Source organism: Phascolarctos cinereus, unplaced genomic scaffold (genome assembly GCF_003287225.1).
Source record: "Phascolarctos cinereus isolate Bilbo 61053 unplaced genomic scaffold, phaCin_HiC Scaffold_2;HRSCAF=192, whole genome shotgun sequence".
NCBI classification, from domain to species: Eukaryota; Metazoa; Chordata; class Mammalia; order Diprotodontia; family Phascolarctidae; genus Phascolarctos; species Phascolarctos cinereus.
Window position 1 is genome coordinate 409789116 of NW_027555625.1, and position 27734 is coordinate 409816849.

General features: G+C 35.5%; 1 protein-coding gene across 9 annotated transcripts in view; it reads left to right on the forward strand.

The window, feature by feature from the left end:
* The window catches only part of CPEB4 (cytoplasmic polyadenylation element binding protein 4), a 73870-nt gene that overhangs the window by 9623 nt on the left and 36513 nt on the right, over positions 1–27734 (forward strand). For all 9 annotated transcript variants that reach the window (XM_020969138.2, XM_020969137.2, XM_020969139.2 and 6 more), the window contains exon 3: positions 15687–15768. In XM_020969138.2, the coding sequence (XP_020824797.1) occupies positions 15687–15768 (82 nt within the window). The remainder of the gene's footprint in view (positions 1–15686; positions 15769–27734) is intronic.

The following is a 27734-nucleotide window of genomic DNA, read 5'->3' on the forward strand; positions in this document are numbered from 1 at the left end:
ATGAAATCTAAATGAAGGTAAAAATGTGTAATTTTCCCCCCTGATGAATTGTATGCTGGAGGGGGCACATTTTCTAATTTTTTTGTTCTCCTTAGCAAAGCCACAGAGGATGAATGAGTCATGTGCTGCAACATTTTTCAAGAAAAACTCATCTATTAAATGCTTGTTAATGTAGTTATTATTGGTTATAGCCAGGAAGATGTTACTTTATTAGTTGAGCTTTCAAGAAAATTCCTTGTTGATGTTCATAATGAATTTTTTTAAGTGCTCTAAGTTATTAATGCATGACTATATTGAATTTAAATATCCAAAAATTACTTTGTCTACTTCTTTACCTGTTTCACCATAATAAAAACAAGACTTCAAAAACGATAAAAACAGTAAAACCACATAATAAAGTTCCACAGTCTACCTGCAGGTAAAATCATCTACCTTTTGTAGATAGTGATATATACTATAGTACCATTGGAAAGAATTTTAGTTTTCAATTTTAGAAACTATTTTTGGCCTTCAAACAGTGTGTAGAGGGTTTCTAATAATACATATTTATAAAAGCTATTTTATCATTTGTAAACTAAGAGAATATCAAATTGTCTTTTTATATCGATTATCTAATGTCTTATGGAACTAAAACCCAGTTTGAAGTTTTTTAATATTGAAAAATGGTAAGAAAGATGGTGTAAGATAGTAGTAAGAAAGAGGTGAACTGTATTTTTTCTAGTAGCTTTTTCCAATAACTACTAGGAAAAGGTAGTTTTATTTAGAATGGTGCCCAATATTAGAATAATAAAATCTGAAAAGAAGTTCATTAAATATTTTAGAATCTTCCTGTAAGTGAAATAACTGATGGTTGATTATTTTATTACTGATATTTCATTTTTCAAAAGCTTCATTTTTGGGAAGATGTGTTTTAGCCTTTCTGTCAATCAAACTGTCATACTCGGGCAGTAACCAATTTTATGTTGTTCAGTCATTTTCAGTCGTGTGGGACTCTTCATGACCAATTTGATGTTTTCTTGGCAGAGATACTGGAGTTGTTTGCCTTTTCCTTGTCCAGCTCATTTTACAGATGAGGAAATTGAGGCAAACAGGGTTAAGTAACTTGTTCAGGGTCACACAGCTAGTGTCTTGAGGCGGATTTGAACTCAAGAAGATGAGGCTTCCTGACTCCCGACCCCATGCGCTGTCCATTGTGCCACCTAGCTGCCCAGCCAGTTTTATAGGTGTATAACGTTTGTCTTCCTTTGTCAGTTTTAAGTTCTTAGCTAACAAGTTAGTCATTTCATCTTATTCTGTGATGCTTACTATTATATATGATTTGATTTGAAGCTATATTAGTGATATAGCCACAAATTAAACAATTATGTACTTTCATGTGGACTTTATGCAATTTCAGTTTAGAGAGAAATATAATCTTTAGACATTTAAGATCATTGGTTTTAGAACTAGATAAGACTTTGTTGTTGTTGTTCAGATGCTTCCGACTCTTCATGACCCCATTTGGGGTTTTCTTGGCAAAGATACTAGAGTGCTTTGCCATTTCCTTCTCCATCTCGTTTTACAGATGAGGAAACAGGATTTAAATGACTTGTTAGGATCCAACAGCTAGTAAGTGTCTGAAACTGGATTTGAACTTGGGTCCTGCTGACTCCAGGCTCAGCACTCTACCCACTGTACCACCTAGGATCTTGAGACACCATCTTCTCCAACTTCCTCATTTCATTGAGAAGGAAACTTAAGGACTTAATCAGAAAAACTTATTCTGAAGAACTAAACTTTACTGGTTCCAAATATAACCAAATTTAAGCCTTTTAAGAAAATTATATTATTTCCCTGTAGGGTCTTAACCTTTTTCTTTTTTGTAGGGGGAGGAAGATAATGGGGGTGGGGAGGTAGTATGATCAGATCTGTGATTTCATTGGTATAGGCAGTTTATGATGAGGAAATTATCTCTGTTAATTCATATCAGCAATTGAGTTGCCTGAAGCACTGAGAGGTTTTTACTTGCCAAGTGTTGTAAGGCCAGTACGGTCCAGTGCATAACTTGAATTCAGGTCTTTCTTGACTCAGAGACAAGCCGTGCTGCTTATTTCATAACTCCTGCACTTGTTCTAGAGAATCCTTTGCCAAAAATAATTTTTTTTTTAATCAGTGAGTTGGTTCAACATCAACTCCAAATATACAGATTCCACCATAAAGTCTGAATGCATTTTTAAAATGTCAATAACGTGGGTCATAGAAACATTCTGTAACTCTCGAAAGCTAGGCTACTTTACACAGCATACTTATGGATTTGGTGTTAAAAAGTTTGTAGCAGATGAGAAGGTAAATGATCTTTTGGCTAGCAGAATTGAAATACGTGTTGATTGAGAGAAAAGTCAAAGTTGTCTTTAATAAGTAGCCTCTATTATGCTCATAACTAGAGTTATGTTCAGGAGTTTAAACATTATACTATTTTATGAAAACTCTGTGCAACGTAAAGCAGAGACTCACTGTTGCCTTGTTGTTACTTGGATCTTTTTTTAGCTTTGTGTACGGCCTTACACATGTTTTCACATTGCTAACATAGCTTTCAAAAGCCCAAAGTCACCTTAATACTGCTATGGGGTGTTGAAATAATGCTACTTTAATACAAGAAAATTATAGGCCCAAATATGAAAACTTGTTATTGCTTTCCATGGTGACTATTATGGATTTGTATAATCAGCATGTCACAGCTTTATGTGAAGCATTCACAAGAAGAAATTCAATGTAGTTTAATAATCTGAACTTTTTGTGGAAAGCACTGTGCTAAGCAGTATAGATACAAATAAAAAAAGTAAGACAATCCTTGTTCTCAGGGAACTCGTATTCTAATGAGAAGAGACAAGACATGGAAGGTTTCAGTTGCAAGTCAGAAGGAAGGGTCCCATAGTCTGTAAGTCTAACTGAAGTATTTTTATATAGGTTCATTTTATATAGGTATCATTATTCTCAAACAAAAATAGGCTATAATTGATAGTTATTGAAGCTGAATTTGTCCCTCAATAAGTTTAAAAATATTGGCTATTATCCTAATTTAATCTTTAATATCAGCCATATATTGTCTTCATTTTAGTGTATCTTTTTTTATTAGTAGTGAATTTAGCCACTAAGAAAGCAAGGAAACAAATGGAAACATGAAACAAATAAAAGTTTAATAAAATGTCTCTCTTGATTAGAAGAGGCACATTCTTATTACATACAAACTACTACATGAAGGATGTGCTGGTGTGAGATTACCTGTTGTGAGCATGTTGGTGCTTCTTTACAGTCATAGAGTGAGATCATCGTGGGCAGTGTAGAATTACCAATGAGCTCATTGATTTGGAGGCTCCCACCAGTGATGCATCCATGCTTGCGCGTCCTGAGCAGCTCTTGTCCATGTTCTTCCATAAATTTAACACAGGAAACAATCCTTCTAGTAGTCTGGAGATGTCCTGGCTTCCTTTTGACCTTGCAAGAGTGCATTGGAGCACTTTGTCCATCTGTCATCTTTCTTAGCACATGACCAAAGCCGTTTTCACTTTCCATTTCATAATTCCTAGATGTCATCTCTTCTTCCTGTTCATTGGAGTTCCTCTTTGGTTATGTGTTTTAGCCTGTTCACATACTACAGAAACCTCTCCATTCCCCTTTGCGTGATGCTAATTTTTAATTTTTCACAGACAGTTCTGTGCCTCCTTGTGGCAATGCTAGTAGACTGTTAGTAATAAAAAGATGGGACCTTTGCTTTCGTGGAAAGTTTGCAGTCAGGAAAAAGAGCTTTTTTTATTTTCTTGAAAGCCAGCTAGTCCATTATCCTCCCTCTTTTCAATTTTGGGCCCAATCCATTGTCCATCTGTTCTGTGTCCTAGAATTTTTACTGATGAACAAGTTCTAGAGGGTCTTCACTTCTGCCAAAAGACAGTTTACTTTCTCTTGGTTTTCTCCTGTGGATGGACATGTTTAGTGTAGCAAAGTGAAACGGTCCTGATGCCTCTAATAATACTGGCAAGTTAATTTGCCAGCTCTTGACTGTTTTTTTTTCCTTCTTGTACCTCAAGTTCTAAAGGTACAGGAAAACTAATACTGAAAACAGGAAACTTCTCTATTACATCTGCTCATTGTATCCAGTCAACTATAAAATGACACCATCATCTGCAGTGGATAAGACTGTACTACTGCTTTTTCTTTTGTTTGTCACTCTCTGGCATTGTTCAGTGCTTGTAACCTGGAAATAAGGAAAAAAATCAGAGGTATTAGGATAAAGTGAGAGAGAGTTACCTGAAGATTCTGTAAGGACAGGGAAAAAAAAATTTATTGTTCCCTGCTTGGATTTTGGAACTGGTAAAAGTTTTCCTTCAGAGCGTCTAAGCCCTAAATCTGAGGGCTCATTTTCAGGAAGGAGAACTGCTACCAGTATTGCATGTTTATTTCTTTTGATGGAGTTATATTTTCAGATATTACAATTAAAATTGATTATCTGTAACATGGGATATATAGGAAAAGCTATAAGATAGTTGAACTCATCACATGATTAAAGTAGGTTTTTGTATTTATTTCAGGTTTTTTTTGTAACCTCCTTTTCCTAGAGTATGTTAACAAGTAGTAAAGTAGATTTAAGTTTCACATATTGTTCCTCTACCCCAGGATAGGGGTGGGAGAGGAGGAAATAAGTGCTTGCTATGTAAGATTTTTACAAATGTTATCTCATTTGATCCTCACAACTGTGAGTTAGGTGTTGTTTTTACACCCCCCCCCCTTTTTTTTTCTTTACAGCTGAAGAAACAGACAGAGTTTAAATGACTTGCCCAAGGTCACATAGCTAGTAAGTATCTGAGGCCTCATTGGAATTCAGGGCTTCCTTCCGCCAGGCGCAGAGTTCTTATCTACTGCACCACTTAGCTAGGGAAGGGAGAGATCAGGGGTTGTTAACTAGCAATGTAACTGTTTATTAAGTAGATAATTAGAAGGAAAGCTGGAGATAAGATAATATAGAAACTATGTAGTCAGGTGTCCCATTGCCCAAAGTCAGCATGTTCAAAGCAGAACTGATGTCCTCTCCTGCCCAGACCTATATTCCTTATCCAAACTTTCATGTATCTGTTAAGAGTATCCTTATCTTTCTAGTCATCTAGGTTTGTAACCTTGGTCATCCTTGACTCCTTGTTCTCTTTCACTCTCTTCCCCATAGCCAATCCATTGCCAAGTCTTATCTATTCTACTTCTACAAAATCTTTTTCATTCGTCTCGGCTTTGATTTTGCCTGGACTGTTGTAATAACTGTAATGGTCCAAAATTATTTCCACGCTTCTGGTTTTTCCTCTTTCCAATCAGTCTTCCACCCAGTTACCAAAATAATTTTCCTAAAGCACTATGTGACTACCCTAAACAAAAAATCCTCAGTGTCCCTCATAGCCTTTAGGGTAAAATACAAAGTCATCATTCTGACATTTAGGGCCTCTGCAATCTGGATCCAGTCATATTACTACCATTTATACAAGTGATAGTCCAGCCAAACTGCATTACTAGCTGGTTCTTGAAACTTGACGTTTCCATCTACTGCCTTTGTGCATTTGCAGAAGCCATCCCTCACTATGGAATGTACTCATCTCTGATTCTCAGAATCTTTATCTTCCTTCAAAGCCTGCTGTAGGTATAGCTTCTTCTCCAACATCTTTCCTGACCTTCCCACTCCCCAAAACCCAATTATTAGCATTCTCTTCCTTCTCAAATTGCCTTGCATTTACTTAATTTATATACATGGCATGCACTTGAAAGGTAGGGGTAGTTTTACTTTTATTTTTTTTAATACTCAGTCCCTTGCATATGGTAGGAACTTAATAAATGTTGAATCGAACTATGAAACTGCCTTTCAATGGTAATTTTCTTGACCTGGATGAGCATTAAGTGAGAAGTACTCATCCCCTTGTGAATTTTTGGTGATCACAATGAGTGTCAGTTACTTAGTAAAGTTAGAAATAAATATGAGACAACATAATATGCCTTAGTGCCTAAACCACTAGACTTAGCAATTAGGAAACCTAATTTCTAGTCTTAGCTGTGTCCCCAGCTAGCTGATTGACTGTGGACAAGTTCATTTCATCTCTCTGTACTACAGTACCTCATTTGTAAAATGGACTACATTGTCTTTAGTATTGGCTTTATATTCCATGATTCTAAAAATTAAATCCATTTGAGTACAATGGTTATAGGAATCTTGACTATCACTGTATGAAAGCTATGTAATATATAGTAAATGGAAGAATAAGAAAGCAAAAGCTATTCAGTAAAGTCCAAGATAACTTTATCATTTTTGCCTAAAGCTGGCCATTAGTTTTCATAAGGCAAATATTAGGTTTAGCACTACTAACATTCTGATGTACATATGTAACCAAACCTGTGACCAAAATAAGGACCAAGGGATTAAAAATACAATAGCTTTTTCTTTGTATGTGGAGATGTTTTGTTGCATTTTACTTCGACCCTTTTGTAGATAGAATACTGCATGTTATATCAGTTGGTATGAAGAGATGTTTAGTAATAACAGAAGAAACAAACCTGTTAGGTTACAGAGACAAGTTCCAAAAAATATTCACTTAACATATGATAGAAAGTGACATATAGGCAATGGAATAAAATTTCTTTAAATAAGATTTGGAAAATGAATGATACCTTTTTAAAACCAATAATGATCAAGGGTAGATTCTGTGTAGTAATTTCTGTAGTTTAGGCAGCCCACATAACTGACATATTGAAGGGAAGTGGCATAGTGTTTAAAGGAAGGAAGAAAATGAAATGTTCCTTTCCCCTTCTTTAGTATCTTCCTATCTTCTCCCATGTTTCTTCTATTTTCTCCTATGTTGTCCTGCCTAACATAACTTTTCATATTGGGTTTTCCCCTTCTCCTGTTGGTATTGTGAACCTTGGCTATCATGGGGCACATACTTTAGCTTTGTAGGCTACTGAGAGAAGTAGGCAACAGTGGGTTAAGGCTAGAAGAAATGTTTTTTCTCATTTAATTTTCTTTTTAAAAATTCAGTAAATAATTGACTACCTACTTTATACAAGCCGTTGTTCCTTTTCTCTATTGTTATCAGCATCATTTAAAAATAACCCTCAAATAACTACTTATATTAAGTATAGCTGAATGAAAACAATATGGCAATATTTTTAAGACAGTGCAGCAGTAGCTTTATTGATCTGTACCATAATTTTTTTCTTCTATTTAATGTTAGGTAGCAGAAAACCTAGATATGTCCCCCTCAGTCACATTCTTGTGGTTTATATATCATAGTCATAATGATCAATTATTAAATCTTAAAAGTACAAGAAACTACAATCCTTATTTGGTGTTTTTTAAATTCATTCATTTATTTTTAGTTTTCATCATTCACTTCCATAAGATTTTGAGTTCCAAATTTTCTCCCCATCTCTTTCCTCACTCCACCCCAAGATGATGTGCAATTTGATGTAGGCTCTACATATATATTCATATTGAACCTATGTTCACGTTAGTCATGTTCTAAAGAAGAATTAGAACCAATGGGAGAAACCATGAGAGAGAAAAAACAAAAAAAGAAAAAAGGGAGAGAGAGAGAGCACATAATATGCTTCCATCTGCATTCAGACTCCATAGTTCTTTTTTCTGGATGTGGACGGCATTTTCCATCATGAGTCCTTTGGAGTTGTCTTGGATCCTTGCAAGGATAAGAAGAGATAAGTCTATCAAAGTTAGTCATCGAACATGTGTGCAATGTTCTAGTTCTGCTCACTTCACTCAGCGTCAGTTCATTCAAGTGTTTCCAGGTTTTTCTGAAATCTGCCTGCTCATCATTTCTTTTTTCTTTTTTTTTTCTTTTTTTTGGGGGAGGGGGGAGAGGCAATTGGAGTTAAGTGACTTGCCCAGAGTTGCACCGCTACTAAGTGTTATGTGTCTGAGGCTGCATTTGAAATCAGGTTCTCCTGACTCCGGGGCCAGTGCTCTATCCTGCTCATCATTTCTTATAGCACAACAGTATTCCGTGACATTCATATACCACAACTTGTTCAGCCATTCCCCAATTGATGGGCGTCCCCTCAATTTCCAATTCTTTGCCACCACAGAAAGCTGCTATAAATATTTTTGTACATGTGTGTCCTTTCCCCATTTGTATGATCTCTTTGGGATACAGACCTAGAAGTGATATTGCTGGGTCAAAGGGCATGTGCAGTTTTATAGCCCTTTGTACATAGAAACTAGAATTCTGGGGCAGCTAGGTGGTGCAGTGAGTAGAGCTCTGGCCTTGGAGTCAGGAGGACCTGAGTTCAAATCCGGCCTCAGACACTTAACACTTACTAGCTGTGTGACCCTGGGCAAGTCCCTTAACCCTGATTGTCTCACCAAAAAACAAAAAACAAACAAACAAAAAAGGAAACTAGGATTCTTAAGGAACTGGTAATGTGATTACTTAATTAGGAGATAAAAGTTACAAAGAATCTTAGAAATTTTCCTCTCCAAACTCCCCATTTTGCAGATGATAAAATTGAAGTTGGGAGAATGATCCAAATGAATGCAAGATTATACAGATAGCTGCAGATTCTGTATTCTGATTTGACCAGAGATTAGAATTTGTATCTTCTGAATCCCATTTCAATGATCTTCAACCCCGTTTATAGTTCTGCTCTCCTGTCTTTAAGTGAATAATTGAATTTCGTTTGAGATCAATTATAAAAGTGAGAAGTGTAAGGTTTTATAGTTAGCTTATTTTTTAGACAATCAGTCCTAATTACTGAGTAAGTTGTCATAGCTTTACTATTCCCAAACAAAGCTATGTTAAGGTCATTTCCTCCCGTTTGCATTGTGCATGTCTGGCATTTGTATGATCATTTTCCAGTTGTCTCCTCCATTAGAATATGAGCTCCCTGACAGCAGACTTTTTTCCCCTTTCTTTGTATCTCCAGCCTGGCAGAAAGCGAGCATTTAATATGTGCTTGCTGCTGGTGTTGGTCAGAGGAACGGCTTGTGAGAACCAAGCCGCTGTGTGTCCTAAGTGGTCCCTTGTGTACGTGGGTGGAAAGGTAGAAATCACTGCATTTGTAGTGTTCTTGCTCCCCAGGCTCATCTACTGGCCCCTTTTAGCTAACCCTAACGTTACCAGATTGCTAAAACTTGGAGCAAAAAAAAAAAGATACATTAGAATGACCAGATAAACTTTTTGCCCCAACTATTAATTGTTCTTTGTGTCTGGATAACAGGGATCTTTAGCTCTGTTGTTTATACTTTTCAAAGCATTTTGTTGTTTCAAAGAGCTCTACGTGTATACGCTATTTATTATGCTTGGTGAGGGAGAGGAGGAATTCTTATGCCAACATAAATTCAAAGGAAAAATGAATTACAGTGTAAAGAAATTATAGGCTTTTTAATCCTGTAAAAAAGCATTAAAATTTAAAAGCTAGTGAACACAGTTTTAGATTTTTCAAGGTTTTAATTTTGTCACTCCTTTTCTGTTAGAAAATTCACCATCTCTACTCTCTCACTGAACTATTCACTCCTCCCTTACAATCGTCTTACTTCAACACCTACAGCATTGTAGAAATAGCTCTCATAAAAATCACCAGTCTAATCACCACATCTCGTGGTCTTTTCTCAAGCCTCATCTTATTTAACCTTTCTGTAAGCATTTGACCTTGACATTGGTGACCTTGCACTTCTCTCCTTTAGCTCCTCTACTCATTCTGTTTGTTTTCTTTGGATTTTTCCTCTTGTTCCATACTTTTGTTTTCTGCCAATCTCATCTACTCACACCCCATACCTTCCACTATCACTTCTCTGCATATGACTTCCAAATCTATATCTCTAACTTTATAGGTAGACCTTAGTTTTCAGTTGACTAGACTTGGATGTCCCACAGGTACCCAAACATCATCTCACCTCCCAACCCACTGACTTGTCCCCACAGTAGCAGACAAAAACAAAAACACTCATTCTTCCTTGTGACCTTTAGTATGCCTCTTAATGGCACCACTGTCCTAGTCACCTCTGCTCACTTATCATCTTTAAATTTTTCCTTTTCCTTGACCCTGTATCTAACTAGTCAATAGTCATTCCTACCACTGACTCCCCCCCCCCCACATCTGAGCTTTTCTGTTTCCAGTGCTAATTCAGCTCTTTGCTCTGATCATTATAGTAGTTTACCATCTGGTGTCCTCACTTCAAATCTTAGCCCTCTCCCCCATCCATTCTAAGAACTTCTAACATTAATCTTCCTACATTAGTACAGTATTGATTATATATAACTTCTCTGCTTAAATTTTTTTTTTAATGATTAATTAGCTGCCAAATAAAGTTCAAACTTTATCCTGGCCCTCTATGATCTGCCCTTAAATGTAGATTTACAACCTTACCTCCCATTATTCCTCTTCACACAAATGAAAAACATTCCCGAAATACACTCTTTGCTTTCAAGCCTGTATGCCTTCTCTGGTGGCTGAGCTGTTTCCCCTGACTTTCTCTGAGCTTCTACCTGTCTAATGCTAACCCTTTATTGTATTATTGGGGACCTTGGGCAAATCACCCTCTCCGACACTGTTTTCTCATCTTTGAAGTGGAGATAATACACCTAGTATGTAACTCACAGAGTTGTGAAATTCAAGTGACATAATGTAGGTAAAGTCTTATGCAAACTTTAAAGAACTATATGTCAGCTATTGTTATTCATTCAAAGTCCAAACCGTGAAACCTTCCCTGATATGCTCCAATAGAAAGCATTCTCTTCCGGACCCTCTGAACTTCCAGAATCTTTTTCATGTGTTTGTACATTTTTATATTCTATTATTCAATTCATATCAATGATCATTTATTAAATACTTACCCTGTGCAGATCACTGTTGTAGAAAATTTTTAAAGATTTGGTCCCTTTTAATTATTAGTGTACATGTGGCATCTCTTCTAGCTTGCCAGATACATGAAAGTGAGAACTGTTATGACTCACTCTTCTTTGTATTCATCACAAGACCTTGCATAAGTTAGGTGTTTAATAAATACTTATTTAATTAATTTAGATCTTTACATGAGTTTTAGTGGAAAATACTAATATTACACTTGGGAAATTTGCTAGTGAGTTATTTTGGAGTTGGCTTCTCATCTTAGTGGCAGCACAGGACCTCAAACAAAATGGAAATATCTGTATTACACTGCTCCTTTCCACAAGGTATCTCCAAAGTCATAATTGTCCAAATTCCTTTTGTCATTCTAATAAAAGAATGGTCTCAGTTCTATTCACATTTATTCATTTTAGTAGTTTTGGTCAAAGGAATAGTAATATATAGAAAAGGGAGAAAATACATAAGAACTGGATAGGGAATATTACAAAAGAAGAAAAATCTGAGCAATTAAAATATACTTGAATTTAAAATATACTTTGATTCCTAGACTTGTTTGTACCACATTGGATGTGGAAATTTCAGCAGATGTATGGTAACATACAGAAAAGATCACGTTACTGTAGCTGTGTTCCTCCCCAACTAGCTATAAGAATTTAAAGGTAGCATTCTGTGGTACTGTGAATGAGAGATTATTCTAAATTTATCATCTTCTATTAACCCTCATGTCTTTCTAATTGTGTGACTGAAGTCTTCTTTACTTCAGAAAAATTTATGAAAATGTAATTTGAGAGAAAGGAAACTAAAAACATCCTTTCCTATCCTTTCTAATCTGGATCACATCCTCCTACCCATCTAAAGATGAAAAGAATCAATCAGTAAGCATTTGTTATGAGCTTACTATGTGCCAGGCACTGTTCTAGATGCTGTGGATACAAAGACTAAAAATGAAGTAATCCCTTGGGGAGTTTACATGCTATTGTGAGAGCATGTACATAGAAAATTAATAAAAAATAAATACAGGGTAGTTTTAGGGAGGAAGGGGCACAGTTATCTGAGGGAATCAGGAAAGATTTCATGAAGAAGGCAGTCTTAAAATGAACCTTGAGGGAAAAGGTTCTGTGAGGCAGTGGTAAAGTAGAGGACATTCCAGGCATAAGAGCATTATACAGTGCAAACGCACCCATATGGGCAATGGATAGAGTGCTGTTTGCAAAGAACAGCAATAAAGCCAGTTTGGCTAGACCTTGAAAGTATGGGAAGGAGAATCTTTTATAATAAAGATGAAAAAGTAGGTTAGGGCCAGACTATAAATGGCTTTGAAATCTAAAAAAGTTTGTATTTATTCCTCAACCATTGTTTGCCACTGGAGTTTATTGAATAGGGGAGGGAAATGGTCAGACCTGGGCTTGAGGAAAATGACCTTTGTGGCTATGTGGACGATAAACTGGAGACTAATCTGTGGAAAATAAATTTATATTCATACTGCAACAAACTTCAGGGTTCTTCTAAACTCTTTATTTACTGAGTAAAAATTAGAAGTTGAAAGGAAGTATGATAAAGTCAGTATCTTGGGTAAGTGAACACTAATATCAGGTCAGAAAGTGAATGCAGAGAACTCAAATAGATCAGGTGGATGATTAAACTAATCAGTGGAAAGTTTATTTTTGTTTAAGAGAAACATAAAAGAAAATAGAATTAAATGAAAGGGGGAAGAATTGACTTTGGAAAATGTAAGGGATGAGCTCTTGTTTCTTTAAGGTTGTATTGGAGGTATGCATGTGTGTGTGTTTGTATGTGTGTTGTGTGTTGTGTGTTTTGTAGATGCAAGTTTTTCTGCTGCTTACTTTTAAAATGTAAGTTTGGAATGTTTTTATCTCTTCCTCCAAACCTAACAAGCTTTAGTTTTTCTATCCCCCTTCATCTAGACAAAAATCCAGAGCAATTTGTGCACTGTGTATTTTAGGATTCCTTGCCCACTTTTGAATGAATCTTCCTTATGCCAGCAATATAGTCCAGCAGGTGTTTTTTTTTCTTTCCCTCAGCACCATTTTTAAATAAAGGGAGGTAAAAATAAATAATTACTTTGCTAGTTGAGAGGAAAAAATGGAATTGAGATATAATCATTTGCACTACTAAATTCTTAGTTGTGTCAACCCTTTATACACAAAACTTTGGTGGGAGGGACAACTTGCTCATCTAATCTGAAAGAAGATATTTCAGCAGATTCATCTACCCTTTAGTAAGATCTTGATTTGTTAAAGCTTAGAGGGAACAGCTGCCTAACAAATCTTAAGCATACTGTCCTACAGCATCCCAGCTTTTCCTTGGAAGAGGTTTCATCAGAATAATGAGACTAGCCCCTGCTTGGGTTAAGATATTGAAATCATGTCCCAGTGCACTCAGAACTCATTATACCAAATTTCTTTTTTTATAGTGGGGGTAGCATGTGTTTTCATTGTCTTCCCATTTGGGTTACTGACCTTGAAAATAAATCAACAATATTATAGAGCGACAATCAAGGCTATCTGGTATTTGGTAAAAAGTAGAAAACTAGAGTAATGGAAGAAAATAGGAATCACATAAAAATGCAAATTGGTATAAATGGTTGATATACAAAAAGCTATTGATGTTAAATGACAGGGAAGGAAATCATTCAATAAATCCTTTCATAAAAATTGGGCACCAATATGTGGGAAAATGCAATAAATAACAGTTGAACTGATGAATTAAAATCGAAGAATGTAGAAAAATGCCTTAACTTCAAATATAGAAAAGTGTTGAAATTACTGGAGACAAGGTTGAAGGATTTGGTTATATAAAAATAAACATTTTTCAAGGTAAATTCACTTCAACCAAAACAAAATTAAGACTAGTAATTCATGAGATTTTTTATGACTAATATTAATGTTACATCAGAATTTACATAACAAATTATTATCTAGTCTCAAATGGATAAATAGACAAAGATAACAGGCAGTTTACCATAGGGCAACCCAAACACTTGAAAAAAAATAACAGCCTCACTAGTCATTAAAGAAAGAAAAGCTAAAACATTTGTAAAAATAAATAAAAGTTATAAAATTCAATAGTAGTGGGAGAAATGGGTACACTGATGGCATTACAAATCATTATAATCTTTTTGGAAAGCCATCTTGTCATTCAAAATGAGTTGTCGGACAGCTTAGGAATGCATCTCAAGAAAATAAATTTTAAAAAACCAATTACTTAAACAAAGATGTTTATTGTAAAATATTGAAATAATTGAAATATTGAAATATCGAAAGCAACGTAAATTCCTAGTTGGGGAATTTCAAAGCAAACTGCACTATAACAATGTAATTGAGGACTCTGTTGCCATGAAGGATGAAAAATAAGAAGGATATGCAAATATGGGACAATCTAAAGGAAATACTACAGAATGAGGAAAGTAGAGCTAGGCATGCTGCATGTGCACTGCTATGAACATATAAGATTCATATATTTAAAAATATCCAAATATATGCATGTAAAAGGATGCCTTTTTGAACAGATGCTGTGAATGTATTTACTTAGTTCGATTAAACAGTAGCAGCTGATCAATAACAGGAAAAAAATTTGTTTATGAGAATGTTCCTTTAAAATAGTTGCAGTAGTTTGCTTTAAATCATAAATACAAGGGGGTTACAGTGGGTATTAAGTTGCTTTTGATTCTTAAATGTTTGAGTTGATTAAGGGCAGAAAGATAAAACAGTTCTACTAATCTCTACTGCCTCTGTTCAGAAAATCACAATGTATTATATTTAAGGAAGGCCTTGACTATATGGAAGGAGAAAACAATTTCATAATTTTTGTTTTTCTTAGGCTATGTAAAAATAAATATATAATTTGTTATTTATATTTCTAGTATTCCAGTGAGCATTTTGTGACTTTACAATTTAAAGATTTGAGTTGTGGAAAAATTCTCATTGTGAAAAATACCTTCAGGGAGGCAGTATAGCATTGAGAGAAAAGAATTCTGGGCTTAGAGTCAGAAGTCCTAAGCTTTAAATCCCTCCTCTGACACTGGCTGAACAACCACAGATAAGCCATTTATTTATCTTCTCTGAGACTTAATTTATTCATATATAAGTAGGGATAATAATGCTTTTAATAACTACCTCAGAGAGAGATTATGGGATCGTATAACATCAGATAATGTACAGCACTTTGTCAACTTTAAAGTGCCATATATTCAGCTGGTATGACTTACTGGCCCAGTTAATCCTGTTGCTGTGAGGAACTTTTGGTGAGGAAACTCCTTCAGCAGTATAGATGCACACCTATAGTGCAACAGGGGAGCTGAAAGAAAGCCTGGGGAGACTGAGGCTAAGGGCATCTTCCCAGTTTCCCAAAGCCATTTGGTGTCAGAGATAGGACTTGAACATAGGTTTTCCTGATTCTGAGGGTTGGTTCCTTGTCTAGTACACAAAACTCACTATAATTATGATGGCATGGATGCTGGTGTGTACCTCCTTAGCCCTACTAAATAACCAGTAGCAGTTGGTTAGGAAGAATTTAAACTTGCTTTTTAAAAAAATGTCCATAGTTTGTGCAGAATATATAATAGTGTTTTTGATGAAGTCATTGATAGGAATTTAATTTATTCTACTCCTTGCTGGCTCATTGTAGTATTGAAGTTTTGTGAATATTAATACAAACAATTTGATTTTGGCTTGATTATAAAGAAACTTATTTTTGATTCTACATGGACAAGAGTGAAGTTGCCACTTTAGTTTATGTTATACTTAAATATTCAAATAATAAATTTTTTAAAAGTGGTTTGTCAATGTTTTTGTTTTCAGGAGCGCCCAAGGACATTTGACATGCACTCATTAGAGAGCTCACTCATTGATATAATGAGAGCTGAAAATGATTCACTTAAAGGTAAATATAACTATTTTCCTTTAACAAATAGTTAAAAGTAATAGTATGTCTGTGGTATAAAACTAATACCCTGTAATGGCAAATGTGATAGATAATGTACTGCAGCTTTTCAGTTTTATCAATTTGACTCATGGGGCTTTTTTTCATATCTGAGGCAAAACATGCTTAGTGCATGTGATATGTTTATCTGAGATAGTGAATATAAGCTAGGTGTAGTTTAAAAGTCTACAGTTAGGGTTGGTTTGTTTTTTTCCCTCCATTTTTGTTTAAGTGGGCAGCATGTCACGATTTAAAATGAAAGTTTTATAACTTCAGAATTATTTTCTAAGTAGTTTTCTGAAAGAGCACTGAAACCTGGGAGTTGAGAGATCTAGGTTGTTTTAGTCCTTTCAGCCAAGCTTTGTGACCTTGGGCAACTCATTTAATCCCTCTGGGCTTCAGTTTCCTTCTCTCTCTTAAAATTAAGGGGTTGGACTAGCTGATCTCTGAAGATCTCTAAAAATCTAACAATAAATGACTGTAAACCCTCTGAAATAGAAATCATTTCCTCTCATAAAAGCCATCTTTGATTCAAACAAACAAATCTTCGAATAAATTAAACATCTATATATTTCGTCATTTTAATTTCTCTTTGGACTTAGTTTATTATATAAAACCAGTTTTTCAAGAGAGTGATAGCTATATTTTCAAAGTTTATTTTAAATATATATATGGAAAACAAGTATGTATATGGTGCTAAAATATGAATGCCATGTAAAAATTTTGTGGTTATGGACTCTGAAGAGGGTTTTTACTGAATGTTTTAGAGATTTCTAATTTCTTTTGAATAATTTAGTAATTCAAAATGAAGCTCATTGTAAAACTAATTCAATGTAAGATGCATATAAAATTACTCAATAAATATGCACTAGTTATAGCTAACAATTATTTGTTATGATTTAATGATTAAAGTTTTAAAAGACAAAAGTTGAAGGCAGAATAATAAGGTTGTTTTAGAAGCAGGTACTTAACTATCTGTTTATTCCTTGGCAAGTCACTAAGTCTGTTTGAGCTCCCTTCCTTCTCCACCACTATCCCCCACACTTTAAATTAAGGTTTTGAACTAAATGACTATGTAGTCTCTTCTGGGTCTAAATTTTATGAGCCTAAATACAGTAAATCAGCTATAACTACCAAATAGGGAACTATCTTACTGGTACTTACCAATAGTTGTGAGTGAATGGTAAATAATAGCTAATAATAGTAATAGCTAGCATTTATATAGCACTTTAAGGATTGTAAAGTGCTTTACAAAATATCTCATTCTCACAACAACCCTGTGTGCTATTATTATCCCCATTTTACAGATGAGGAAACTGAGGCAAATGAGAGTTAAGTGATTTACCTGGGTGTTGTACAGTTAGTTAAGATCTGAGATTGTATCTGAACTTGGATCTTCCTGATTTCAAGTCCACTGCTCTACCTACCATCTAGCTGTAGTTAATACTATAGGCATATCAACATGATTAGATTAAGCAAATTAGCTTATGCTGCTTTTTTAGTCTATGTTTAATCCCTTAATCTATATATTTGTGTTTTTACCATATCTTTTTTCTTCTCTTTCCTACTATTACCAAAATTAAGTTGCCTAAAGTTAATTCTGAAAAAGAGATGCTTAAATATATTATGAACATAAATGTCTCTTCAGATTGTTACTGAATACCTGTGTTCTCATGCTTATCACACAAACCTGATTTCAATACAACATTGCATTTTGTTAACTGCCCTAAAATATCCTATGCATGTCAAATGATTTTTTCTATGTTGTTTTTAAAGTTAAAAAACAACACAACAACAACAACTAAGGATTCATATATAGAGTTAAAGTGTTGATTTGTGTTGGTATTAGATTATTATCTCAAATAGTTCACTTTATAATAGTTTATATGTGTTACTGGACTAGTATCAACAAAAACTAGATTTTGCTCTGGGCTGTTCTTATTATGGTTTCCATTCTGATTCAGCCGTACAGAGCTACTGTAGATATGGGTAAGTTACTCTTTAAAGAACAGGGCCCTGTAGTAGCCATGAAAACGTACCTAATGTGACAGTGTTTCTATTTTGAGAATCAGCTTGGAGGTATTTTAAAAATTGAATAGCTGCAGCTCACTTCTTACTACAAGAATCCAGTTCCCTTCCATGTGCCCTATTTCACCCTGGACATTCTGGGCATTGGTTCTGTGAGGTCAGCAATGAAATACGTACCTTCTTTAGAACTAGTACTTTTAAGGCCTGAAAACTTAATTAAAATAAAATTAATTTCAGAGGTTTTAAAATATGATATCTATGAAGGCAAGTTTGTGTTTAGCTTTGCTATTCTGATCTTTCCAAAAATAACTTGAGCATGTTCTGCAAGTGGTAATTAAAGTTACTCTGTTTATTTTTCCTCTTTACTCTGCATTGGCAATTCATATGCATATGATTCCTTTTTGGCTTTATTACTGTAAAACCTGTGCCTACCAAGAAAATTCAAAGTTAAATGACAATTAGAAAGAACATTGTAGTTTCAGGGTGTTTTGGGTTTTTTTAAGCATGAACTTATTTCTCCCGTTCTAGTTAGAAATCATAGTTAATGTGGTGACAGCTCTCTACCACATACACAAAAGGTAACAGTTCTATAATACTCCTTCACACTTTATAGCATTAGTTTATTATTGATTTTCTTTAAATAAATGTTGCCAGGGGCAGCTGGGTGGCGCAGTGGATAGAGTACCGGCCCTGGATTCAGGAGGATCTGAGTTCAAATGTGGCTTCTGACACATAACACTTACTAGCTGTACTAGCTGTGTGATCCTGGGCAAGTCACTTAACTCCATTGCCTAGCCAAAAAAAAAAGAAAAGAAAAAAAAATGTTGCCAGTCCGAGATGACTCAAAATATACAGATGAAGAATTCTTTCATATTGTGTTTTGATAAAAGTTGAAGAGAAGTCAGTTACTCATTCAGAGAAAACCACAAAGTGCCTTGTTGTATAGCACTGTGCTGCTTGCTAGAAGATGCCACAAAACACTTAAATCTTCTACCTTTATAAGCTTTACTATCTAGTAACATGTTCTGATATACAAATAATTGTATTGCAGTATATACTTCAAAATTTTCATAATAAAGCTTAGTTTTAAAACATCTGAAAATTTGAAGGATATTTTTCTATGTGAGGTTTTTTCTTCCACCTCCTTCCTTCCTTCCTTCCTTCCCCACTTTCTTCCTTCCTCCCTCCCCCCTTCCTCCCTCCCCCCTTCCTCCTTCCCTCCCTCCCTCTTTCTTTCTTTCTTTCTTTCTTTCTTTCTTTCTTTCTTTCTTTCTTTCTTTCTTTCTTTCTTTCTTTCTTTCTTTCTTTCTTTCTTTCTTTCTTTCTTTTCTCTCTCTCTCTCTCTCTCTCTCTCTCTTCTCTCTCTCTCTCTCTCTCTCTCTCTCTCTCTCTCTCTCTCTCTCTCTCTTTCCTTCCTTTCCCTTCTTTCCCTCCCTATATCTTATCTCCATATCCTTTCTCTGGGCAGCTGCCACTTCTGTATGTTATTTTTATCCCGGAGATTGTGTGTTGCCTTCTGCATAACCAATGCCAGTGATGATCTGCAGAAGCCCTTCCCTAGAGACTAATTTCATCTTCTTTACAGCATACTCAGCCTTCAGGAGCTAAGAGCCTGAGAGAGAGAGAGAATAATTCTGAATTTGGATGCTCCAGATGGTAGTTTTTGTCCTGCTGCAGTCTTATTAGGCTCATCAAGTATTTTCTTCACCTGGAAAGAAATCTTATTCTACCAGTATAGAAGCTGAGATGATTAGTTCGTGTTATGGTTTTTATATCTCTTATGTTTGTTCTAGGCGGAGAAGTTGGTTACTGCTTAGACACAGCAGCATGAAATAGATTAAACCCACATGTGCATACATCTGTTTTTAGCACTTCAAAACATAGATTATAAGCTACCAAATGATTCATGAAAACCTATTATACTGCGTATAGTAGGGAATATCTTTATATAATAAGTAGTATTTGGGGGGGGCATGGATAAGAAGCTGGGCTTGATAGTGAAGAAAGGGGTCAGCTGAGGTGAAACAATTTATTGTATGGATGGAAAGGAAACAGAAGATTTAGTATCTGAGAGAAGAAACAGAAGAATGTGCATAAATGTAATCAGAGACCAAACTGAATTAAATAAGAGATGATTTCTTAGTGTCTTAATAATCCATAATTTGTTCTTCAATGATACACTAGAAACCTAAAGTAAAAATCCAGCAAAGTAACTTAAGAAAATGCCATAGTTGTTATTTAGAGGCTAATTGACTTAATTGTGGAAAAGGGTCACAGAATGTATATTTTTTTCCCAAATATTATGGAATATTTTCTGCTTTGTATAATGTGGATGAAAATACAACTTTCGTGTTCTTATACTTAAACTCATTTATTGTGCTGAGTTTTAAGTAATTTCAGAATTTTCATTGGAATTAATGATTGTAATTACATCCAGAAATTGAGGTAACACAATAAAGCTTCAGTGTTTTACATTTATCAGTGGAATCCAGGGAGCTGACTCCAATCTTGATATATGTGTAATATTATGTTGTGGGTGTGGTTAATGCGTGGTTAAGTACATTGCCACCTCCACACCTTTGTTATCTCTTGTTCACCTCTGCTCTTTTAGTGTTATTTCAAGAGAGGCAGATGTGTTCCGAAAGCATTGTGTGTTACTCCTGGTATCAGAAGGAGTTTGGACCTTGCATTACTGACTGCCATATGTATTTTATCCCTTTTCTTGCCTTATGCAGTAATTTTTAGAGTTCCTATTTTTAATTGCTGTGGATTGGTTTGAAATAAATACATATGTGAGTGAGGAACTGATGACCCATCTGTACCTTTTTGTTGCTAAGCACAAAATTTTATAAAAAGCACCTCAAAGAAAATGAACTTTGGTTCAAAGTTTAATAAACCAAAACCCATTTCATTTGCTTCAGATTAATCTTCTCACTCTAACTTTTTTTTTTGGTGGTAATGTATTTTATGTCACTAAAGGAGAATGACAATTATAGTTACTTCACATTTTCTAATTTTATGCCTAGAAAGAATTTGGCATACTTAGACTTTCAGCCATCCTATGACCTGGCATTGTACTAAATTTTCCTTTCATACAAAATCTTAGTGCAAACTACCATCTCTCAATTCTGCTCGACTTGGCTTTTCCAAGAAGTTACTATATACACATCTTCAACATTATACATATATATCCAGATTGCAGCCTGCTCCATGTAGTCCACTGAGGCACTCAAAACATTGGAAATTATTGTGCCACCTGAATTTCTGATTGTAATTGCAGCCCTTAAGTCTAATGGGAAAATTTTGTAATTACTTAAAACTCACTATAACAGATAAAGAGAGTCCTTATCAGAATATAGACACCAATTGACTTAACTATGGTCAAAGATAATAAAGCTTTTGCATGTGTAGATGTTTGTGATCACCCATAAGTTGATAAGATAACTGAACTGAACTTACTTTATCATCCTGTAATATATTTGAACCATTCCAGGAATAAATTTAATTAGAAAACCTGAATGGAACCAATGTTAAAATGAGTGGTTTTCAGTTTTCTTTGCATATAATAAGAAACCAGCACAAATGGGTAGAGAGAATACAATTTCTCATGTGGTGACAGAACTGATTTGTCTCTATTTAATTCTTTTTTGCCATAGGTAATTTAAAAGGGAACCACTTGACAAAAACTGCTCAAGTGAACCTTTTCATTTAAAGGAAACTTAATGGGGCATGTAACAAGAACTTCAAAGAAGTAGATAATAGAAACTAGCTAATTTATACCTGGATTTGTAATCTCATTTCTCCTTCAAAAAAATTACAAATACATGATAGCAAATGTCTTCTGGCAAAAGTAGGAGTTCTGAGAATCTCAAAAAACTCCAACTGGTAGAAGATGCTTACTTAAAATACAAAAGAAGATTGTTTCATGAAGACCAGGGTCAATTGAACTTTCTGTGATTAACTTGAAATGATTGGCTTTGTTTTCTTTCTTTTTTTTTTTTTAAAGACAAGGAAGAAATTAACAACACAGTGATCTCAACAATAATTCTAGCTTATATTTGTATAAGAGGGCAGCTAAGTGGCACAGTGGACAGAGTGCCAGGCCTGCAGTCAGGAAGACCTGAGTTCAAATGTGACCTCGGACATTTGATAGTTGTGTGATCCTGGGCCAGTCACTTAACCTTGTTTGTCTCAGTTTTCTCATCTTTAAAATGAGTTGGAGAAGGAAATGGCAAACCAGTATCTTTGCCAACAAAACCCCAAATGAGGTTATGAAGAGTTGGACATGACTGAAATGACTGAACGACAGCAACGTATTTGCGTAATACTTTTAAGATTTTTAAAACTCTATGTGAGTCATTTGTTAAGCTTTTCTCCTTGTAATTATTCACTTTCCTACATGAAATTGATTGTCCAAAGAAAGATTTAAAGAAAATTTCTTCTGGCTATGTTATGGTATCTGTGGAAGTTATCTGTTCTTGAGGCTTTTCATGGTCTTTGTTGATTTTTGTTTTAAAATATTTGAGAAAATGCACTTTCAGAATATTTCCAAAGTTTTGAATTTCAGAATATGTATCCTCTTCTTCTTTTACTTTAGTCTCTGAAGAGATAAGTCTTATCCTTCGCAAGGCATATGTTGTTCATCTCAGTCAAGATCCTTTTGAATCCTCTCAACCAGCATGTTGGCTATGTCTCCCAACTTTGTGTAGTTCTGTGTTCGAATATATTAGCCCCTATAATCATTCCCTCCCCCCACCCCATTTTAATCTTCAGTCTTATCCTGTGTATTGGTCCCTTCTTTGATGTCTCTAAACATGATCAATGGCCCTCTGTATTTAAAAATCCCTCATTCAGAATCTGCTATTCTCTCAAATTATTGTCCTAAATCAGTTCTCTCATTCATAGCCAAATGCCTAGAAAAAGAGTTATGATGATACTAATAATAGCTAGCATTTATATAACACTATAAGGTTTGTAGAGAATACTATGTGTGTGTGTGTGTGTGTGTGTGTGTGTGTGTGTGTGTGTGTGTGTGTAAAATCAGAATGAGCCTTACAAATATCCTGTGAAGTAGCTGCTGTGATTCTCCCCATTTTACAGATGAGGAAACTGAGTCTTAGAGAGGTCAAGTGACTTGCCTAGACTTACACAGCTAGAAACTGTTTGAGGCAAGATTTGCACTCAATTCTTCTTGACTTCAGGTCTAGCAGTCTATCTGCTGTGCCACCTGGCTGCCTCAATACTTTGCTGTTACTTTTCCTCTCACTTGGATTCAAATTTGCAATCTGCCTTCTGGTCTTATCTATCTCCAGAATTACTTATGAGATCTCTCTCTCTCTCTCTCTCTCTCTCTCTCTCTCTCTCTCTCTCTCTCTCTCTCTCTCTCTCTCTGTCTCCCTCCCTCCCTCCCTCCTTCCCTCTCTATCCTTCCCTCTCCCCTCTGGACTCTTCTTCCCTTCTCCTACTTTCCTTCTTCCCCCCCACTCCTCTCCTTTTTTCTCTCTTACCCTCTCTCTCTATCTCTCCTCTTTCCCTCTGCCCCTTCCCAGTTGTCAAGTCTGACCTGTTCTTAGTCTGATCTCTTTGTCATTTAATACTGTTGAACAGACTTTCCTCCTGGACCCTCTTTTTCTCCCTGGGTTTTAGTGACACAGATCTCTACTCATTCTTCTTCTACCTCTTTGGCAATTCTTCAGTCTCCTTTGATGATTCTTCAGGTATATCATGACCTCGAACTGGAGGTTTATTCCAAGGTTCTGTCCTAGGCTTCCTTCTCTTTCTACATGGGTTGAGTTATCTCTGTATTAATGACTTCTAAATCTATAGATCTAGTCCCTCCTGAACCTCAAGTGTGCATCCCAACTGCCTATTGGAACTGTCAAACTGGATATCCCAAAGACACTTAAATATAATGTGGCCAAAACATCTCCAGAACTCATTATCTTTTCCTCAAAATCTGTCCTTCTTTCAAATATCCCCATTTCTCTCAAAGGTATCACCATCTTTCTAGTCTCCTAGATGTACAGCCTTGGCCTTATCTTCAATTCCTCACTCTCCATCATACAAATTGTCAGATGTTATTTTGTCATCACAACATCTCTTATATCTGTCCCTTTCTCTCTGTTCACATGACCACTACTCTAGTTTAGGTCCTAATCACCACTTGCTTGGACAGTTGTTCTGGCCTTGTAACTGTTCTCCCTGTGTCAAGTTTCTCCCTACGTCAATCCATCATTCACAAAGCTACTAAAGAGATTTTCCTAAATTTTGACTGTGTAACTTCCCTACCCAAACTCCAATAGTTCCCTCTTTCCTTTAGCATCAAACATAACCTCCGGTGTTTGTCTTTTAAAGCCCTTCATACCCTGGCCACAACCTGCCTTTCCAACCTTGTTATACTTTACTCCCCTTCTCACACACTAGAGTCCAGCACCATCTTCTACATGAGACCTTCCCCAGCTGCTAATATCCCTGCCCTTTCAAAATGGCTATCTTTATTCCTTCTCTTCCTAAGGAGAACTGGATTTATAGTCAGAGGACTTGGGTTCAAATCCCAGTTCTGCTACTAAATACCGGTTTGACTTTAGGCAAGGCACTTTCTCTTTCTCCCCCTTCCTTGGTTTCATTTTCTTTAAAAATTGAGGGGGTCTGTGTTCTCTTCTCTAAGGTCCCGTCTAACTCTAATTCCTAATTTATTTCTTAAGCATTTATTTCTTTTCTGTTTCAATTGCATATTTTATTTATTCTTTTGGCCAGGTGTTTTGTGTCCATCATTAAACTTTTTATGTGGTCCAGCTCCTTCCATTAAGTATACCTGGTAATGAAGAGCTCATGTCATTGTAGCACTTTCCTCACAATTCTGTAAAGTAGGGGATTAGAGCACTGTTATCCCTGTTGAACAGATAAAGACACAGGTTCTGAGGTAAAATGATTTTCCCATCTTCAGAAAGGGACGAGTATCTGATGAAAGGCTACAAACCCTCATCCAGACCCGAGTCCTGTGTTCGTACATATTTTGCCAGGATAGTTTTAGGTCACTTTTTAATTAATATTGAGATTTTAAAAAAATGTATGAAGGAAACAAGAAGTAGTTTTAATTTAGGAACAGCTGGTAAAGAAGACTAAACTGGAAGTAAGAGACCTGGACTCTGGTCCTGGCTCTTGGCTCAGTTGTCTGTCACTATGGGCAAGGAACTTTATTTCGGTGACGTCAGTTGCTTCCCTAGTGTGTAGCACGTGATAAGCCCTTATTAAATGTTTGTCGGTTGGTTAATATAAGGTAAGGAGGTTGGACTAGGTGAGCTGTACTCTTCCTTTTAGTTCTAACTTTTGATCATTCTAGGTGCCTGTGTATTTTGGAGCCAAAAGGGAAGTTAAACGCTGTTAACATGGGCTTCATGTGGCTAAACTTCCTGAACTCATCTGGCTCTTTCTTGAACGGTTTGGATGATACCAAGTGATGCAAACCACAGTAGGGGAGCTTTCAAAAACTACTCAAAAGTGGAAATTTACTCAGTACTTAGGATCCTCCTAAATAACAGCATGAAGAACACATCAAAGTAGTCATTAACTTTTAAAGTAGATGTTCAGGAAAGAAGTCTGTTTTTGTTTCTTTCTTGCTGCACGCCCCCACGTGTTGCTGCTGTAATGGAACATTCTAAACTTTCCTTTTCTTTGGGCCTTTGATTCGTGCTGGTGCGTCTGCCTGCCTGATGGGATCTGGGATTTCTTTTTGAGGTAACCTTTTGGGTGAGGAAAAAAGAGGGGTAAATTAAGGTGTGGCACGTAACTTTGTTTTTATTACTGGAGTGAGATTTTTGGCTGACTTTTAATCAATTGAAACTAGCCATCATCTGCTTTCTTGTTCGCTTTCAAAGAGGATTTGTATGATTCTTTAGCGAGAGTGTGTTCTGTGCAGGCAGGGATTACTGTATTGGAACTGTTGATTGCTAAAGTTGATATACCTTTACCCTTTTACGTATTACATGTTTACGTACTTTTACAGACTGTATTTGCAAGTAGTATTTTGGTTAAAATCCCAGGGGAGACCCTCAGAGCTGTTTCTGAACTTTGACATATGCTTTTGATTGGGTCAAAGAGCTCCTCAGGCTTTGGCACGTAAACACCAAGTTTTAGCATTGGGTCAGCACTTCATGTGTATTTCTAGATGCTGACCTGACCTATTTGCATATTGCCAACTATTAAATTCTGGAAGAAGACTAGGAATTTACAATTTTTTCTCCTATCCAGTGAACAAAATTATAGGTAAATATGCTTGACCACAATCTATCTCTCTATTTCTATTTTCATATACACACGTATATATGTATAAGAATATACATATGTCTATGTATAAATATATATTTATAACATGTATATTACATATAACATATATGCATGGTATGTACACTATGCATATGTAATGTATTACAAATATGTATTAATGTAAGTATATATTACATGTATAATGTATTTATTATAGGTATATTGTAAGTATATTATGAGAAATACGTATGTCATAGATGCCCATTATATGCAATATAAATATACAACATATAATATGCACGTTAGCATATACATAGAACATATCACATATGACAAAATGTATTATGCCCTATATATAGTATAGATGTATACTATGTATTAGCAAATACTTGCTGTTTGATTGTAATGCTGAATTGGTGAAGAGCACAGCAAAAAAATCATGATCACTTTACACTGTGGATTCATCATCACGTAATTTTAGAACTGAATGAGGAACTTGTTTTCATTCAAGGAATAAATGGTTTTCATTCTCAAAATGTGGTTTCATTGTTGCCCTTAGTGATTGCATGAGGGGACTAAAATATAGCTGGTTAAGTTTAGAACATGGGAATACGAGCATTAAGTAAATACCTTCTTTTGACAGTTCCTTTTGTATTGAGCTATTTTGTGGGATACAGTAGGACCTTCAGTAAGAATTAAACGTAGGATTTCATGGCCCTTGTATCCTGAATGATTTTGTTTGGAGACCTCTCAGGATTCTAAGATATGGTGTGATATGTCAGAGTACAGGAAGAAAAATAGCTATGGTAGTTTTCAGAGAAATATTAGTGGTAAATTGATAAGCTTCTTTTTTGTGTGTTCTTGCATGTGAAATTAGTGCTTTGCATTCATTCTTTAATATCGTTGTACACATCTTACCCTATGTACAAAGTAAATGGCAGTATTTTCCTTAGAGGCAGAATTTGAATGTTGCGTGTTGAATTTTCCAAAATTTGTCGTGTATAGAGATTTAAGGGAATTTTTACTGCATAAAAATGATGACCTATCTAGTTTTCCTCATCTCTAGATTACTTCAGTGGATCTGTTTAACTTCATTGATATGGGGCCCCCCATCAGTGATGCAGATCACTGTGACTCTTGTTCATGTCTTCTGGTCAATCCTCTCGAGGAGATTTACGCAGTGTGCCCGAGAGCCTTCCTCTAGACCCCTTTGCATTGCACGGATACCTGGGGGCCACACAGGATATCCACTGATTGTTTCTTCTAGTTGCTACATGACCAGCCTTTTTTTCCCCCTGGTTATAACATCTCTAATGGCATCCTTGATACTTCTGTGTAATTATGTTTGTTTACCCATATTATCTGTAATTTTTATTTTATCAGTATCAATGTGTCTTCTAAATTGTAAGTTCTTAGAGGTTACTGTCATTCTATCTAAATTGTTGTACCCCTTCTAGGACAGAATCAGATGTTAATAAGGGTCAAATAAAAGCTCTTTGTGGTGGAATTAATCCAACAGGGAATTACCAAAAATCTTTAAGTCTTTTACTGGTTCTGTCATACAATCTTGGCAAAGTTATTTGGTAACTTTTATTGGAAGAAAAGCTTATGATGCAAAGGCACCTAACTTATAG